Raw genomic sequence first — 16550 nt, forward strand, 5'->3', positions numbered from 1 at the left:
GGGGATATACAACTTTAACTGTTATGCAATTAATCAGTGTTTCTCAACTGGTAGGGGTAACCTAAAAGTGGTTTATGTTGCCTCGGTGGGTTACCTAGCTTACCTCTCTCATTCTTTTTTTTTTTTCTATCTTTGCTGTGAGCAAATACCTTTCTAATATCTATTTGCAAGAGTAACGCTGTTTGATTCAAACAGAAATAAAAAGTAAGAACTCTTATTACAGTTTACAGGGTCTGCAGTAACAAATAAAATGCTTGTAAAACAGCTGGAAATTATGATGAACACACATGCAGTGGGGCAAATAAGTATTTAGTCAACCACTAATTGTGCAACTTCTCCCACTTGAAAATATTAGAGAAGCCTGTAATTGTCAACATGGTTAAACCTCAACCATGAGAGACAGAATGTGGGGGGGGAAAAAAAACTGAAAATCACATTGTTTGATTTTTAAATAATTTATTTGCAAATCATGGTGGAAAATAAGTATTTGGTCAATACCAAAAGTTAATCTCAATACTTTGTTATGTACCCTTTGTTGGCAATAACGGAGGACAAACGTTTTCTGTAACTCTTCACAAGCTTTTCACGCACTGTTGCTTGTATTTTGGCCGATTCCTCCATGCAGATCTCCTCTAGAGCAGTGATGTTTTTGGGCTGTCGTTGCGCAGCACGGACTTTCAACTCCCTCCACAGATTTTCTATGGGGTTGAGACCTGGAGACTGGCTAGGCCACTCCAGGACCTTGAAATGCTTCTTACGAAGCCACTCCTTTGTTGCCCTGGCTGTGTGTTTGGGATCATTGTCATGCTGTAAGACCCAGCCACGTCTCATCTTCAATTCCCTTGCTGATGGAAGGAGATTTTCACTCAAAATCTCTCGATACATGGCCCCATTCATTCTTTGCTTTACACAAATCAGTCGTCCTGGTCCCTTTGCAGAAAAACATCCCCAAAGGATGATGTTTCCACCCCCATGCGTCACAGTGGGTATGGTGCAATTCAGTATTATTTTTCCTCCGAACAAGAGAACCTGTGTTTCTACCAAAAAGGTCTATTTTGGTTTCATATGACGATAACACATTCTCCCAGTCCTGTTCTGGATCATCCAAATGCTCTCTAGCGAACCGCAGACGGGCCTGGACGTGTACTTTCTTCAGCAGGGGGACACGTCTGGCAGTGCAGGATTTGAGTCCCTGGCGGCGCATTGTGTTACTTATAGTAGTATTTGTTACTGTGGTCCCAGCTCTCTGTAGGTCATTCACTAGGTCCCCCCGTGTGGTTCTGGGATTTTTGCTCACCGTTCTTATCATTTTGACGCCACGGGGTGAGGAGGGAGTCCTGGAGTGGCCAAGCCAGTCTCCAGGTCTCAACCCCATAGAAAATCTGTGGAGGGAGTTGAAAGTCCGTGTTGCCCAACGACAGCCCCAAACCATCACTGCTCTAGAGGAGATCTGCATGGAGGAATGGGCCAAAATACAGGCAACAGTGTGTGAAAAGCTTATAAAGAGTTACAGAAAACGTTTGTCCTCCGTTATTGCCAACAAAGGGTACATAACAAAGTATTGAGATGAACTTTAGATATAGACCAAATACTTATTTTTCATCGTGATTTGCAAATAAATTCTTTAAAACAATCAAACAATGTGATTTTCTGTTTTATTTTTCCACATTCTGTCTCTCATGGTTGAGGTTTACCAATGTTGACAACAACAGGCCTCTCTAATATTTTCAAGTGGGAGAAATTGCAAAATTAGTGGTTGACGAAATACTTACTTGCCCCACTGTATCTCCCGAAAGTGCTTCGCGGAAGTATCAACTCGTATGCCTATCACAGCCAAAGTTATGTGCATATAGAGTATCATAGTGCTGTCAAATTTATCGCGTTAACGGGTGGTAATTATTTTTTAAAATTAATCACGTAAAAATATTTGACTCATTTAACGCATGTGTGGAATGATCCGCTCAAATTACAATGACGCCGTTTTTTTGCACATTAAGAGGGAAGAGGCAGAGAAAGGCGAGTGGACAAAGGCGTTCATTGGAGCGCACCGTTTATTGGCCTACGCTTTGGCAACTCCTTCACAGCAAACATAAGTAAGGCTTTTTATGCTGTCTAACAGCGAACTCTTGTGGTCGCTTTGCGACATGGTTTATTTTTTTCTTGCCAGTTCTATATGGCTGCACGACGTCTCTGTTGTGCTTATATGATCCTTGGACAAGATTTGTCCGTAAGTATGGTTGTTGTAAAGAATGTACATATTATGTTAATAAGCGAAATGTGATATTTTTTGTATGAGACTCTTTTTGTTTGTTTAGTTAACCTGTATAGCATGCTAAGCTAACGTTGTTGCTAATGGAATGCTTGTGTACTTTTTTTTTTTTTTAGCTTTACGACGGTCTAAAGAGGACAATGGTTTGAGGCCATTTTATTAATAAATCAGATGAAAAAGGAAGAAATCTGATTATTAAGGCGTCGTTCACTAGCTGTCCAGCTTTGGAAAAAGTAGACGCTTCAGCGTGAGGACAGCATAGACAGATTTAAATGACAGTAGAGTGAAATGCCCACTACAGTCCTTATGTACCGTATGTTGAATGTATATATCAATCTTTTGTCTTATCTTTCCATTCCAACAATTTATTTTACAGAATATATATATAATTCACAGAAAAATATGGCATATTTTATAGATGGTTTGAGTTGCGATTAATTGCGATTAATTAATTTTTAAGCTGTAATTAACTCGATTAAAAATTTTAATCGTTTGACAGCCCTAGTTTTAATATAAAACTAACTTTGTACTAGGATTTATCTTTTAAGAACACAAGTCTCTCTATCCGTGGATCCCTTTAACAGAAAGAATGTTAATAATGTTAATGCCATCTTGTGGATTTATTGTTATAATAAACAAATACAGTACTTATGTAGAGTATGTAGAATTTATTTAACCGTCTTGTGTCTTATCTTTTCATTCCAACAATAATTTACAGAAAAATATGGCATTTTTTAGAGATGGTTTGAATTGCAATTAATTACGATTAATTAATTTTTAAGCTGTGATTAACTCGATTGAAAATTGTAATCGTTCGACAGCCCTAATATAGAGTAATATGGCCATATTCAATAGGTGTATTCTGTAGATTATGATATGTAGATTTAAAACTCCAAAGTATTTTATCTATATGTTTTACCAGTGAAACTTAAACTGGGGCACTGCAGATTATTACTGAGTGAGGCACATGCCCCAGTGAAATATGTCTGTCTATGTCCCATGCATGTGTCAACTCACCCCTGGTGATTACGTCATGCAACTTGGCTGAAGATGAAGTCGGAGCTGTTGATGAATAGGAGAAAGAGAGCGTTGACTCCTCAGGCGACTCGGAGTAGTAGTCCTCACATGTGCCTTGAGCCTGAAAGCCACACCATTAGTGAGGAGCGTTGACAAAGATGGCGGGGGGGGGGGGGGGTTGCAAATGTGTCACCTCTTCGGGACAATTGTAATCCAGCCACTCTTGCCGAAGGCGGTCGATCCCATCTGAGCACCTGAGACGGAAGCAGAAATTATGTGAGAAATACTAGACACTCTGCGGTCTAGTCTTTGAGGGATTTCAAGGCTAGTACCTTTGAAGCGTATTGCACCACCCGCATCCACTTGTCAGGTTGGACCCTAGGCAGAGTTCACAGGACGTGTGCTGAAGACAAGCTGAAAGGCAAAACATGAGTTACAAGACGTACAAATTGATAAATGTCATCTTTTCCTGCCATGTTTAATATTTACTGGGCAGTGGGGTGAACTCGAATGCCGATCTGTTGACGATCGTGCTGGTGTTGATTTCAACACGGTGATACTCGTAGATTGTCCGCTGCTTTGCATCTTGAAGGCAAACGTATTATTTGCATGCCTCGTAGTACCGTACCGTTTTGTCGGCACAAACATTTTTGGTTTGAAGACTATCAATAGAAGTGGAACACTGACCTGCAATCTGCGCAGATGGGAGGTTTGCCATGAATGCGTCGGACATTCCCACTTTTACTGGATGCTCTGTGGAGTTTATCCTTTCCACTGGGAGTGGGATCTGAACAACAAACAGAAGCTGTTGTTCCGGATGGTAGAATGTATTCAGCTGGGAAGGGTGGAAAAACAAACTCACCTCTTTGTAATTAAACACTACAGTTCCGTTTCTATGCAGAATCGCCTGGAACGTAAAAGCTCCTTCGGCCTCTCGGTCCTTTAACCGCACTTTGTCCCACTGGACCACAAACATATGACCTGGACGCACAAAAATGATCTCCTTTTCATCCTTTCTGCAGATTCCAAAATGTTACTGAGGCATTCCACTATCTGCGCTTATTACCGTTATCTGAATACATCACGGTAGAGTTCATGGAGAAACTGGGGTCAAAGTTGGCCATGAGGGGGGCGATATATTGGGTAGCAGTCAGCATGCGGTGAGTAATCTCCCCCATGAAGATGAAACCTTGCGGCACGAGAACACTTATTTAATTAGTTAGCCACTTTCACATCAGTACGGATCAGATTGGTAAACCCTGACCTAAATTCACTCCTGGCCAAAAGTATTGGCACCCCAGCAATTCTGCCAGATAATGCTCAATTTCTCCCAGAAATTGATTGCAATTACAAATGCTTTGGTAGTAATGTCTTCATTTATTTTCCTTGCAATGAGAAACCACAAAAAGAATGGAAAACAATTAAATCATTATAATTTTACACAAAACTCAGAAAATGGGCCAGACAAAAGTATTGGCACCCTTTGAAAAATCATGTGATGCTTCTCTAATTTGTGTAAGTCACAGTACCTGTTACATACCTGTGGCACATTACAGATGGTGGCAATAACTAAATCACACTTGCAGCCAGTTAAAATGGATTAAAGTTGACTCAACCTCTGTCCTGTGTTCTTGTGTGTACCACATTTAGCATGGAGAAAAGAAAGAAGTCCAAAGAACTGTCAGAGGACTTGAGAAGCAAAATTGTGAGGAAGCATGGGTAATCTGAAGGCTACAAGTCCATCTCGAAAGACCTGAATGTTCCTGTGTCTCCCGTGCGCAGTGTCATCAATAAGCGTAAAGCCCATGGCACTCTGGCTAACTTCCCTAAATGTGGACGGAAGAGAAAAATTGACGAGAGATTTCAACGAAAGATTGTGCGGATGGTGGATAATCAACCTCGACTAACATCCAAACAAGTTCAAACTGTCCTGCAGTCCAAGGGGACAACAGTGTCAACCCGTACTATCCGTTGGTGACTCTATGGTAGGATACCCAGGAAGACCCCACTTCTGACCCAGAGACGTAAAACAGCCAGGCTGGAGTTTCCCAAAACTTACCTGAGAAAGCCAAAAATGTTTTGGAAGAATGTTCTCTGGTCAGATGAGACAAAGTAGAGCTTTTTGGGAAAAGGCATCAACATCGATTTTACAGGGGAAAAAAACGAGGCCTTCAAAGAAAAAAAACGTCCCCACAGTCAAAGATGGTGGAGGTTCCCTGACTTTTTGGGGTTGCTTTGCTACCTCTGGCACTGGACTACTTGACCGTGTGCATGGCATTATGAAGTCTGAAGACTACCAACAAATTTTTCAGCATAATGTAGGGCCCAGTGTGAGAAATCTGGGTCTCCCTCAGAAGTCATGGGTCTTCTAGCAGGACAGCACTATTAAATGCTTTGAGAGAAAGCACTGGAGACTTCTAAAGTGGCCAGCAATGAGCCCAGACCTGGATCCTATAGAACACCTGTGGAGAGATCTGAAAATGGCAGTTTGGAGAAGGCACCCTTCAAATCTCAGAGACCTGGAGCAGTTAGCCAAAGAAGAATGGTCTAAAATTCCAGCAGAGCATTGTAAGAAACTCACTGATGGATACTGGAAGCAGTTTTTTGCAGTTATTTTGTCTAAAGGTTGTGCTACCAAGTATTAGGGTGAGGGTGCCAATACTTTTGTCCAGTCCATTTTTTTGAATTTTGTGTAAAATGATAATGGTTTAGTTTTTTTTCATTCTCTATTGTGTTTTTTCATTGCAAGCAAAATAAATGAAGATATTACTACCGAAGCATATGTAATTGCAATCATTTTCTGGGAGAAATTGAGCATTATCTGACAGAATTGCAGGGGTGCCAATAGTTTTGGCCAGCACTGTACATAACTACATATACGTACCATAAACTGAACCATACTGCTTAGTGGAAACGTTGCCTGCATACCAAAACAACTCAGTATTTCAGGCAAAGCTGAAACTTACCACCAGTCGCAATGATGATTTGTCTCAAGTAGTGTCCATAAAATGGGAAGTCAAAGGAAAGTGCAACTCTCTGGAAGAAAGCAAAACATGGTCAACGTCATGCCTCAAGATGTGTTAACGTGTACGTGTGCGCCTCCCACCGCCGCCTGCCGGTGCGCGTTTGACAGGATGCCGTGGATTCGGACTTGGCTCTTGTGTAGCGAATTCAAGTCCACCCACAAATCTCGGGTACGCTCGTCATCTGGCCCGAAACTTTGCCAGCTGTAGTAGCGTTGGGAGTCTTCCTGCATGACAAAGAGCAACTCAATACCAGCGACTCGACGGAATGAAGTATAAATACTTTGATACTATTTTTTTCCCCTGTTATTATCACTTTGAGTGTTCTTTTTTTTTTCGCCCTTTCCAACGGAGAGCGTTTACTGATGTACTCTGTCGTCAGAAGTGTCAGAGAACGATGAAAAGTGGAGCAGTTAAATGCAGCCTTGCTCCACATACAGCCAGCGACCCAGTTTCTGCCTCTGCATTGCCGTTTCCTGGAGGGTAGAAGGGCCTTCCTAGGTGAGGGGCATTCATTGGCATTGCAGCTGCAGGCATAAACCGCCCCTCCCTAAAATGGGCTGTTGGCTGTCCAGCAGTCAACGTTGTCCAAGTGAGTCATTGGTAATGGTTCGCATGTCAGCTGGCAGGACTGCTGCTCTATTTTTCCATTTGGAACAAAAGGAGGAAAAGTACAAGACTCTACACTGCGTGAGGCAAGAGACTTAGAAAAAAATCATTCTCAGGCCTGTCACCAAAGCAGCAGGTGGCATTGTAACTCTTAACCGATGACTGTTATAGACAGTCTGAGGCCAGATTAAGCCATTTGTAGAAAAGATAATGAGACTTCAATTGCACACATCAATGTAAAGTTAATACGATTGCATATACGGCCAACCTAGGTCGATTCATGAATCGACGAATACATTTCCTGGTTCAGCTAGAGTTGGAATTAGTTTATCTGAAGAAGCTGCTGATCCCGTGGGGAAAAACGGTGTGTTGGATTCTATCAGGGCACTATCACATTATAGCAGTGGTTCCTAACCTGGGTTCGATCGAACCCCAAGGGTTCGGTGAGTAAGTCTAAGGCAGGGGTTTCAAACCAATTCCACAAAGGGCCAAGAGGGTCCTGGATTCCATTTCAACCAAGACTGCGCAAACAGATTAACCATTTAATTTTCTGCCGATAGAAGCAGCACCTGACTCAGACCGGTGCCACCCATAAGGCAAGGTAGGCAAATGTCTAAGGGCGCAGCAGCGTCCAAAAGGGCATCAACAAAAATATTCAAATAATATTTGATGATAGCAGTATTCAAAAACGTATACAAAACAAAAGAACAACAAAACTGTTCGTAATAAGTCTTTAAATAATAATGAAATCATTTTTCTACTGTGCCTTCTGCCCGTTTCACTTTTTCCTGTGATGCGATAATTTCACCACAGACCCTAGTCTCACCACCCAGCAGACCAGCGAGCTACCTGGAGGTGCTATTTTTAGCCTCCGCAATTGAGCGATGTTACGGTGACAAGTCAACTTCATGAAAAGACAAAAGCCCTTCGGGTCAGAAGAAAAAGAAAGAAGAGCATAAACGTGAAGAAAAACAGAGGTTTGTTGTGATGATTTTTTTCAACAGCATAAGCACGTATACTTAGCTCAACTGCAAGCTAGCGGTTATTTACATAGAGTTTATATGACTTACTGCTAAAGCAAAATTATACTGTATCATTAGCCAGGCTGTTGTTTTAGAAATGTTTTCAGTATTCAGCCAGCTGTGGATTAGTTTCAGTTAAATTCACTTTAGAGAAATTGGACAAGGTGTATGGGGGGCTAAAATTGTCTTGCTTATTTTCATGTGATGTGAACCGCTTTTACCTTGTGTTGAATTGTACTTTTCAAATAAATTTGCCTTGCCTAAAAGTGCCAAGGTTAATTAAATACACCGTTAAATATGCAATTAATAATTTCAAAGTTCTGTGGTATGGGGGACTAAAAGTGCCACGGATTTAAATGCAAACATTTGTTATTAAATGTGTCATTAATTCTTTAAAATGGCGATCGCGTTCATGTAAAAAAATTTTTTTGGTATCATATACTATTTAATTCATTATCATTGGATAGTCCTGTGTAGTTGCAGTGCTTCAAGAATTTATTTTCTTTTAACTACGCCCATCAAAGATAGTGGCCGGATCCAATGGACAAGTACAGTAGGCTGCAAGAATTTAGGCGCTATTATTGTTATGTCATGCTGGTTTCACAATCAACAGCTATTTGACTAATATAACATAAAATTCCACTGTCTTCTCTTTGTAGATGCTCATCTGAATATTACCTTCTACCTCTGTACATCCTGGGCATCTTTTACAGCGAACTTATCCACATCAGCACCAAGTCCAGGAAAGAAGTGCACCTTCCAAAACAACTGTCATATGAAAGTGCAATAGATGCTTTTGCATCAGTGAATACAAGGTGAGTAAGGTTATAGGTCAAGGTGAAAAAAAAAAGTTTTAAAGTGTTCTGTGTGTCTATATAGGTTTGTGTGAGTGGGTGTTAATCATATAACAATGACAATGATAATAACAATTGTAATTTATTTTTATTTGTGCTTTTGAATAGTTATTAGAGCATTTTTTTATTTTCTGCACTTGTTTGTTGTTGTCTTTAAAAAAAAAAAAAAAAATTACAAAGAGATAATGTGCTTTTTCAGTGTGAGTGTTTAAATATATGTGGTGAAAATAGGGGGATGGGGGGGGGGGGGGGGCGCCAACAAATATGTTGCCTAGGGTACCAAATTGCCTGCGGCTGACTGCAATCAACTGATTATACTTGAAGGAAATCATATTGGTAAAAAGAAAAAGGTGACCTCTTCATTGGTTGGAACGAAATCCAGGCCACCCCTAGTCTAAGAGGTTGGACAAGGGACTCTCAGTCGAACTCTGACTAAATCTAAGCAAACTGGCGTGTTAGATTAGGTTTTTGACTGGCTTGCCCCCAATTTACATGCTTTATTCCAGTTCATTTAACTGCTTGTCCTCGATCTGATGGGAGGAGAAACTGTTTTGCTCAGTGGAAGTTAGACTCACACTTGGTATGAAGAAGTTTAACAGACTGATGGACAGCATGGACTCAAATTTCAACCTGTTTAAAAACATGCTGTTAAAATTAGAAGAAAGTTGAACGGAAATCCGCTTAGCTATAAGGTGAGATATACTGGTTTTGAATTTTGATTTTTTTCTTTTAATTATCTAATTCCGCAGTGTTTAGTGAATGCATAGGTGAAATTTGTGGGGTTCGCTACCTTTAGCAAGGCTAAAGGGGAAATGTGAACTAAGGTTGGCCAACCATGTTTTTGAATAGTATCAATGGCTAAACAATTATAAGCATATTTTCATTATTTTTTTTTTTAACGCAACCCTTCCAGATTCTTTGTTTAACCCATAGCAACGCCCTTGACAACGAAAATGCTTTTCTTGGCAATCTTCGGAAATTACGTCACACCGGGAAGTGCGAGGGAAGTCCGCCGTAGAACAGTATTGTTTGTTGCATTGCTTCTCGGTAAGATGCCACGGCGGTGTGTGGCGATGTTTTGTTCTCACTCAAACGAAAAGTTGTATGAGTGGCCAAAGGATAGCAGGGCACGTAAATGGACATCTTTCGTTCGCACGAAGCGAATGAATTTCATGCCATCATCGAGTAGTGTTCTCTGCTGCAAACACTTCGAAGATGCCTGCTTCCTTAACCGGTCTGCTTATGATCAAGGATTTGCCAAAAAGTATGATTTTTGGATGGATGACTGATGACTTTGTCAAAGCAGAGCTGCCAACTGTTGTGGAATGAACAGTATAAGCTAGCGACGTTAGCCGAGGCTATCCCCGATCATAGTTGTTGTTGCGTTCGCTAGGTTAAGCGTGTTTAAATTGTGCGTCATCTACGATCTTGTCCGAAAGGGTTAATCCACTGTCAATCGGGAAAGGGGTGTGGATGTGCACATAAGCGGGTCGGCGTCGCAGTAATTCACGGTCACGTTGCAGATAGCCTTCTAGTTTGTGTTTTGCCGCTTCGCGAGAGCCGCTGACAGGTGACAAGTGTTGCTTTTAATGTCTGGCAGCGAATCAGCGAGCGCGCAGGCCACGCAGTGAATCATGGGAAATGTAGTCCCGGGACAACACTGAAGTGGTGCTTTGTAATCTGTTCGCTTGTGTGAAAAAACTACACTTCCTCACGCCATTAGACGCCACTTTGTTTTCTTATTGTTGCCGCAATAAAGTGGAGAAAGCCATCGGCGACTGTGATATAGTGGATATTATTTAGTTGTAATACGGGAGTTCACCAGTAGAGTGTACGCATGTCATTTAGATGTGTTATTGTTTGTGCCTTACTCCTTCACTAAGAGAGAAAAGTTGTTGTTCAGAGTCACTTGGCAAGACGTTGAGTAAAGTTGTAAAAGCCAATAAAGGTGTCGTGTGGGTCACTTGGTCAAGATATAACAACGACTCATCTCCTTCTTTCCCCCCCAACGTTTTTATATTATTATTTTATATCCACGAGAGCTGCCGGATATGCCAAAATGAACATGAAGTCTGATTATTTTTTTTTTAACAATGTCATCAGATAGACAAAAACATAAAATTATGTGCAAATGCCTGCATCTTCAAATCATGAAAATAATAACAGCCTATATCTTACCAATGTTGTAATCTTTATGGGTCTTGTATCCATTCCATGTCAGGAAGTCTAGGCACATTGTTTGCATCCTGATTAGCGTCTGGCTAATAACATAAAATTCCAATCTCCTCTTCTTCCTCCAACTTTTCAAAAACTTGGATCTCCTCCCTTGCGCTTGATCTATCGCTTATATCGCTGTTTGAATCATTGTTTGAAGGGCTATGTATGGCGGCCGTATGTATGGAGGTACCATCGCGTTCCCGGTGTGACGTATCACTTCGGGTTTCGTCCCCTTTCAGGCTCGAACTTCGGAAACGCGATTATTTTGTCAAATATACAACATATAAATTATTTTTTCATGCTTTATTTGTTGGACAATGTTTAATTACTTTACTTGTGACCCTATTTGGCATGTGAAGAAATTACTTCACATTACTGCTTTAAAGAACCACTGCATTACACCAAGAGGACCAGGGTTCGGTTGGATAGCTACTTCGCAACAACACTTGTAAATGACTCGTTGAGATGGTTCAGCATTAACACTGCGCCAACCGAACTACCCCCTGCCCCACCAATCCCTGTCGGAAAAAGGGGAACAAAAAAACGAAAAATTGAGCCTCTAGTGCAGGCATTTCATCCTTTATCTTAGAACTTGTGCAACACAAAACAGCTACTGTCCGCCATAACTGACGCCAACAACAACAACAGAACATAGTGAAAGTATCTCGCCCCACTCTTCCACATCTCGCACAGTGTATTCAGAAACGGCATGCAAAAGACAACTGCCACATTGGAACGCAATTCTGTGCATCAAATGCAACTGCGTACTGGAGCACAACAACTTTTGGTCATGTTTAATTATCTGTCCTCTTGCCATTGTTGATTTTGAATCGCCTGCGCGCTGTACTTCCGCTTCCAAGGATGCACTGCGTGTAGAATCACAGCCTGGAGCATTTCAGTTCCATGCTGTGAAACTGCACGTAAAGTAGCAAAAGTGCACTCTGCTCCAGTTGCATTCACGAGTGTAGCAGGGTGCGCTTACAGCGGACAGAGACCCACGAATTTGAGCGGGCCTATCTTTGTTTGTTTGCGCCGAACTAGAGTTCGGATGCGGGTTCATTTACAAAACGAAGTAGACTATCTGAGAAAAAGAACTCTGGTCAGTGTAAAAGGGACCCAACAGTGCTAGTGTAAAAACGCCCTAAGAAAACATTGTAGAGCTAGTTCTTCTTCTTGCAATGGTTTAGTAAAGGTTGCTCACCACGATGTGGGTCATGTTGTCAGGTAGAAAGGTGATGTCTAGTCTGCCTCCCTGCGGCGGCGGTGGGGGCGCGCTGCGGGCGCCTCTAGGTCGCTCCAGGCTTGTCCTCTGCAAGGCGGACATGCCTTGGGGCATCCCGCTATCAGCATCTGCAACAAACGGTTGGAGACTCAAGTCATCACCTTTTAAATTCCGCTCTTCTAGTTGACTTGAAAAGTTGTAAGAGGAGCTTTAACGTAACATTGTCACCCTTTGGAGCGTGTGGGTACATCTGTTTTTTATTGGCTTCTCTCGTTTGCTTTCCAGAGTTGACTTTTGAAGGTGGAGCACTGAAGCCCTTAATTTATGGGTGGGTGTTTGCATGTTTTTCACTCAGTGGACTAATGGAGAAGATCGTAAAACAATTCAGTAATTAGCATATGCCGTCAGGGAGCAAATGTTTTCAGAGTTTACTGCTGCAAAACGGTACTTATCCTCAACCCTGGTGGTCTGCTTGCTTGCGAGTTGACTGTGGTGTGCATTATCAACATTAGGTGCCATCAGCAGGTTTTCATGTATGAGACCAGTACCAGTCTGTGATACATATGGTACTAGGGAGGTCGACAATTACTTGATCGGGGGATCTGGTCCGATCATGTTATTTATTGAAGGATCGTAACCGGGTAAAAAAGATTGGATTTTTAAAAATGTTTAATCATAGACTCCATCAGTTGACAAGAAAGCTCCCACAGACATTGCGATATGCCTTCCTGCAGGGGGCCGACTCAGGCAGAATGTTGAGTTGGCTTTCACTGTGATAAACTCAAACACACGTGGAGTTCTAACGCGGGATTTAGGTGGAACTAGGACGAGGGTTTTTCTGCATACAAGCAGGCACGAGTGTCTCAAGAAGGATTTGGTCGAGGATTCTAGGTAATATATTTTCCGCACCATGTATGCACTTTGAAACGTTGTGAAAAAAAAAAAATTCAAGGGATAAAATTAGTGTAAATTTGGCTTGAAATATTTACGTAAAATGAACGATTTTTTTTTTGTTTTGCTTTTAACCAAGAATCTAAACTGTTTAACGTTCATAACACTATATAAAATGTGCGGTTTAAAGCATTTATTTACATGAATTTTCAACTTAATAAAACTCTTTGTTTTGTGACGGCCGCCATGTTGGATTACACCAAGGGCGTAGTTTTGCATAGGGACGATATGGACATAACACTAGCAACTTTTCAGGATGCTCAAATTGTCCCCACCAACCTTTAAGCAACCTTATATGCATTATGTAATGAGTTCAGTCATACAGATAATTTACATTGTCTTCCCATATGTTGTAAGGAAAGAATTGACCCTACTATTATAAAGTGAATAACGTAATTTTCCTGATGTTCAAACTTACATTTACCCCTTTTCACTTGCTGAATGCACCCCCCCCCCCCCCCCCCCCATGCACGTTTGATTGGCTGATGACTTGACCGGCCCCCGACACACACACAGCCCCGATAGGAATACATGTCGACAACATGCCGCCTCCTCCACCCCCTTCGAAGACTAGGGATATTAGAAGTTTTTTTCGTCCAGCAGCAGCCACTGTAAGTAATGTAAAAAGATGTCAATGTTGTGGAGGTGGGAAACACGCCACTAATTTTGCTACTGAAAGTCCGACCTGCATCCGAGTTAGCATAACATTAAACTGTGTGAACTTGCTAACCTGCAAAACTCGAGTAGGAAGCTGCTTAGAGAGAAGTGTCCTTCTGTTTGTGTTTTCAACTGTTAACATAAATTAAACTGTGAGAAATTTAGTGAGCTCTGCTGAAAACGATAAAATCAGCAAAACGTGAGCAAAAAGCTGCTTAGAGAGAGACTGGTGCATCATAACCTCAAATGTTGCTCACACAACACAACAATCATAATTAACGATGTACAAAAAAAGAAAAAAAAATGTTTTTGGGGGGAATGCCGCGAGCTTCCCACACTAGTCGGTCATGACTGATGTAATGAGCACCCCTGATTTAGCATACCAATTAATTGGGTTAATATTTGTGAGAAAAATAGCCCTGACCCCCGTTGACCCAATCTGTTTGGTCTTATTAATGTCCCATCCTGAGCAAAAAGAGTACATGCAGGTAATGCTATTATATCGTCCCTACCATTGTTGAGACCAAACCTACGCCCTTGGAATACACAATACCGTAACTTGGACTTGAAATATTTATGTAAAATGAACGATAACTGCCCGTTTTTTAAAAATTTATTTTAACCAAGAATCTAGACTGTTTTACATTTATATCTATAGAAATTTCGCAGTTTAAGCATTTATTTCCAAGAATTTTCAACTTAAAAAGCGCTTTTTTTTTTTTTTTTTTTTTTTTTTTTTGTGATGGCCGCCATGTTGGATTTTGTATCACTACACAATAGCGAAATTCAACCAAAATAAGTTGTGATTGTATATCGAAAAATGCAAACCTTTCTTTTGGTGAGTAAAATTAAGATGATTCTGCATGCTTTCCTCAAGTATCAAGTTTCTGATGAGAAAATTCAGTCATTTATAAGCTGTTGAAAACTTGCACTAGTTTAAAAAAAAAAAAAAAAGTTCTATTTTGGGCAAAAACTTATATGATATGTTAAATGTTGCTATTGATCCTGAAAATATAGGTGATTATCTCTGCATTTGGTAATTTTTGTGCATCTAGCGTAAAATTTGAGAATTCTATAACCATTTTAACTTTTATCGGGATTTTATCAGAGATCAACTTTGAATTTTTCGATGTTGCTGCTCATGGAGACTTATATATGCCTAAGGGAGGGAATATAGTGAAGTCTGGTTTTTGGTTGGCTGTTTGCACTAAAAAAACAAAACAAAAAAACAAAACAAAAAAAATGTTACGAAGCGTGTCCAAAAGCTCTATACGAAACGTGTACTTTTGTTTCTAAATACAGGACGATTCAGTTTTTCAAGCCGTCACTGATGGCAGACCTGCTAATGAAGATGATTAGGGAAAAAAGAAAAACCAGGACAGGAGAGAAATGCCGTTCGATGACACTGCAGTGTGATCCACGGAACAAGAGGCTCCTAATTGGGTCACATTGACAGCGCTCATTGTGATTGAAACGGCTGGGGAGGCAGAAGAACACACGATAAGCTTTTTTCACTCTGCTTGTTAGCAGCACTTTTCTCTGCATGCCTGTTCTACTCAGGGATTGAAGTCAACCAGTGAATTTGCCAGTTTCTGGCGTCGCTGGGCTGGTATCAATTACTCTCTATTTGTGGCAGGACTCTATTGCCGGCGAATAGTTGGCAATTCCAGTGGTACCTCTACTTACGAACGTCTGTACATACAGAATTTTCAGGTTGCTACACGCCTCAACTGGAAAATATTGGCCTCTTGTTATGGAAGAAATTTCAGGAAACAAAAGGTTAAAATACAGTATTGGCTGCTACTCACAGCTCCCAGAGTTTACTGAATGTAACATAATTATAGCTGCTCTGCCGTTGGTTATTGCCTAGTAACATCCTGGCATCCAGTTGGATAAGATGGACCTCTACTGTATGTGTATGTGTGTATTAGGCCTGCACAATATATTGTTTGAGCATCCTCACCGCAATGTATGCATGCACAATATTCACATCGCAGGACATGCAAATGTTTTTTTTTTTTTTTTTTCAACATATAAACTTTTGTTTTACTTCATAAAAGCAGCAAGTGTGCAGATCCTAGATCTTTTATTTACAGCGAGCCTAGATTAAACCGTATTATATAAATTAGGGATGTCCCTGAATCGATTACATGATCAGAAATCGGACCAATCGCGCCATTTTCAGACGATCGGAATTGGTTGAAAAGGATCGGGTTTTTAATTTCAAACATATATTCATGTTTTTCTGCTTCATGCAGCGCCACAGCCTCTCAGCCTCCCTCCTGCTAAGCAGTGCAACCAAACATTTTTTCTTGGTCACCAGTGCAGCCTTGCGTTTGGTACGTAAAGTTAACGATGATTGACAGGTTTGTAGCTTTGATCTGGCCAGAGAAGCCTCGGTTGCTTTACGATCAAAGGCACAAATGTATTAATCATCGTTAAACTTGCAGCTTAGTCTGAAGTGTGCTGTGCTAACTCATTCATTGTTTAAGTGAGAGGCAATTTTCAGCTGCGTGATTGTCAAAGCATGAGTGAATTTAAGTGGACTCACTCAATGAAAGATATAATAAAGTCAAGCATTTTTGAATGTTATTCTTGTTTTAAAATAATTCACGTTTGAAGGTAGCACGGTGGGACAGTGGCTAGCACGTCCACCTCACAGTTCTGTAATCGTGGGTGCAATTCGTGGTGCAACTTAAGAAAAAAGTT

The 16550-nt window shown here is 40.9% G+C and overlaps 1 protein-coding gene across 2 annotated transcripts in view; it reads right to left on the bottom strand.

Moving 5' to 3' along the window:
* The window catches only part of LOC130909979 (plexin domain-containing protein 1-like), a 32085-nt gene that overhangs the window by 1516 nt on the left and 14019 nt on the right, over positions 1-16550 (bottom strand). For both annotated transcript variants that reach the window (XM_057826960.1, XM_057826961.1), the window contains 10 exons: positions 12213-12361; positions 6393-6536; positions 6253-6322; positions 4353-4475; positions 4149-4267; positions 3974-4073; positions 3776-3871; positions 3619-3700; positions 3480-3540; positions 3287-3407 (listed from right to left, as the gene is read on the bottom strand). In XM_057826960.1, the coding sequence (XP_057682943.1) occupies positions 3287-3407; positions 3480-3540; positions 3619-3700; positions 3776-3871; positions 3974-4073; positions 4149-4267; positions 4353-4475; positions 6253-6322; positions 6393-6536; positions 12213-12361 (1065 nt within the window). The remainder of the gene's footprint in view (positions 1-3286; positions 3408-3479; positions 3541-3618; positions 3701-3775; positions 3872-3973; positions 4074-4148; positions 4268-4352; positions 4476-6252; positions 6323-6392; positions 6537-12212; positions 12362-16550) is intronic.

This window comes from Corythoichthys intestinalis, chromosome 21, assembly GCF_030265065.1.
Source record: "Corythoichthys intestinalis isolate RoL2023-P3 chromosome 21, ASM3026506v1, whole genome shotgun sequence".
NCBI lineage: Eukaryota > Metazoa > Chordata > Actinopteri > Syngnathiformes > Syngnathidae > Corythoichthys > Corythoichthys intestinalis.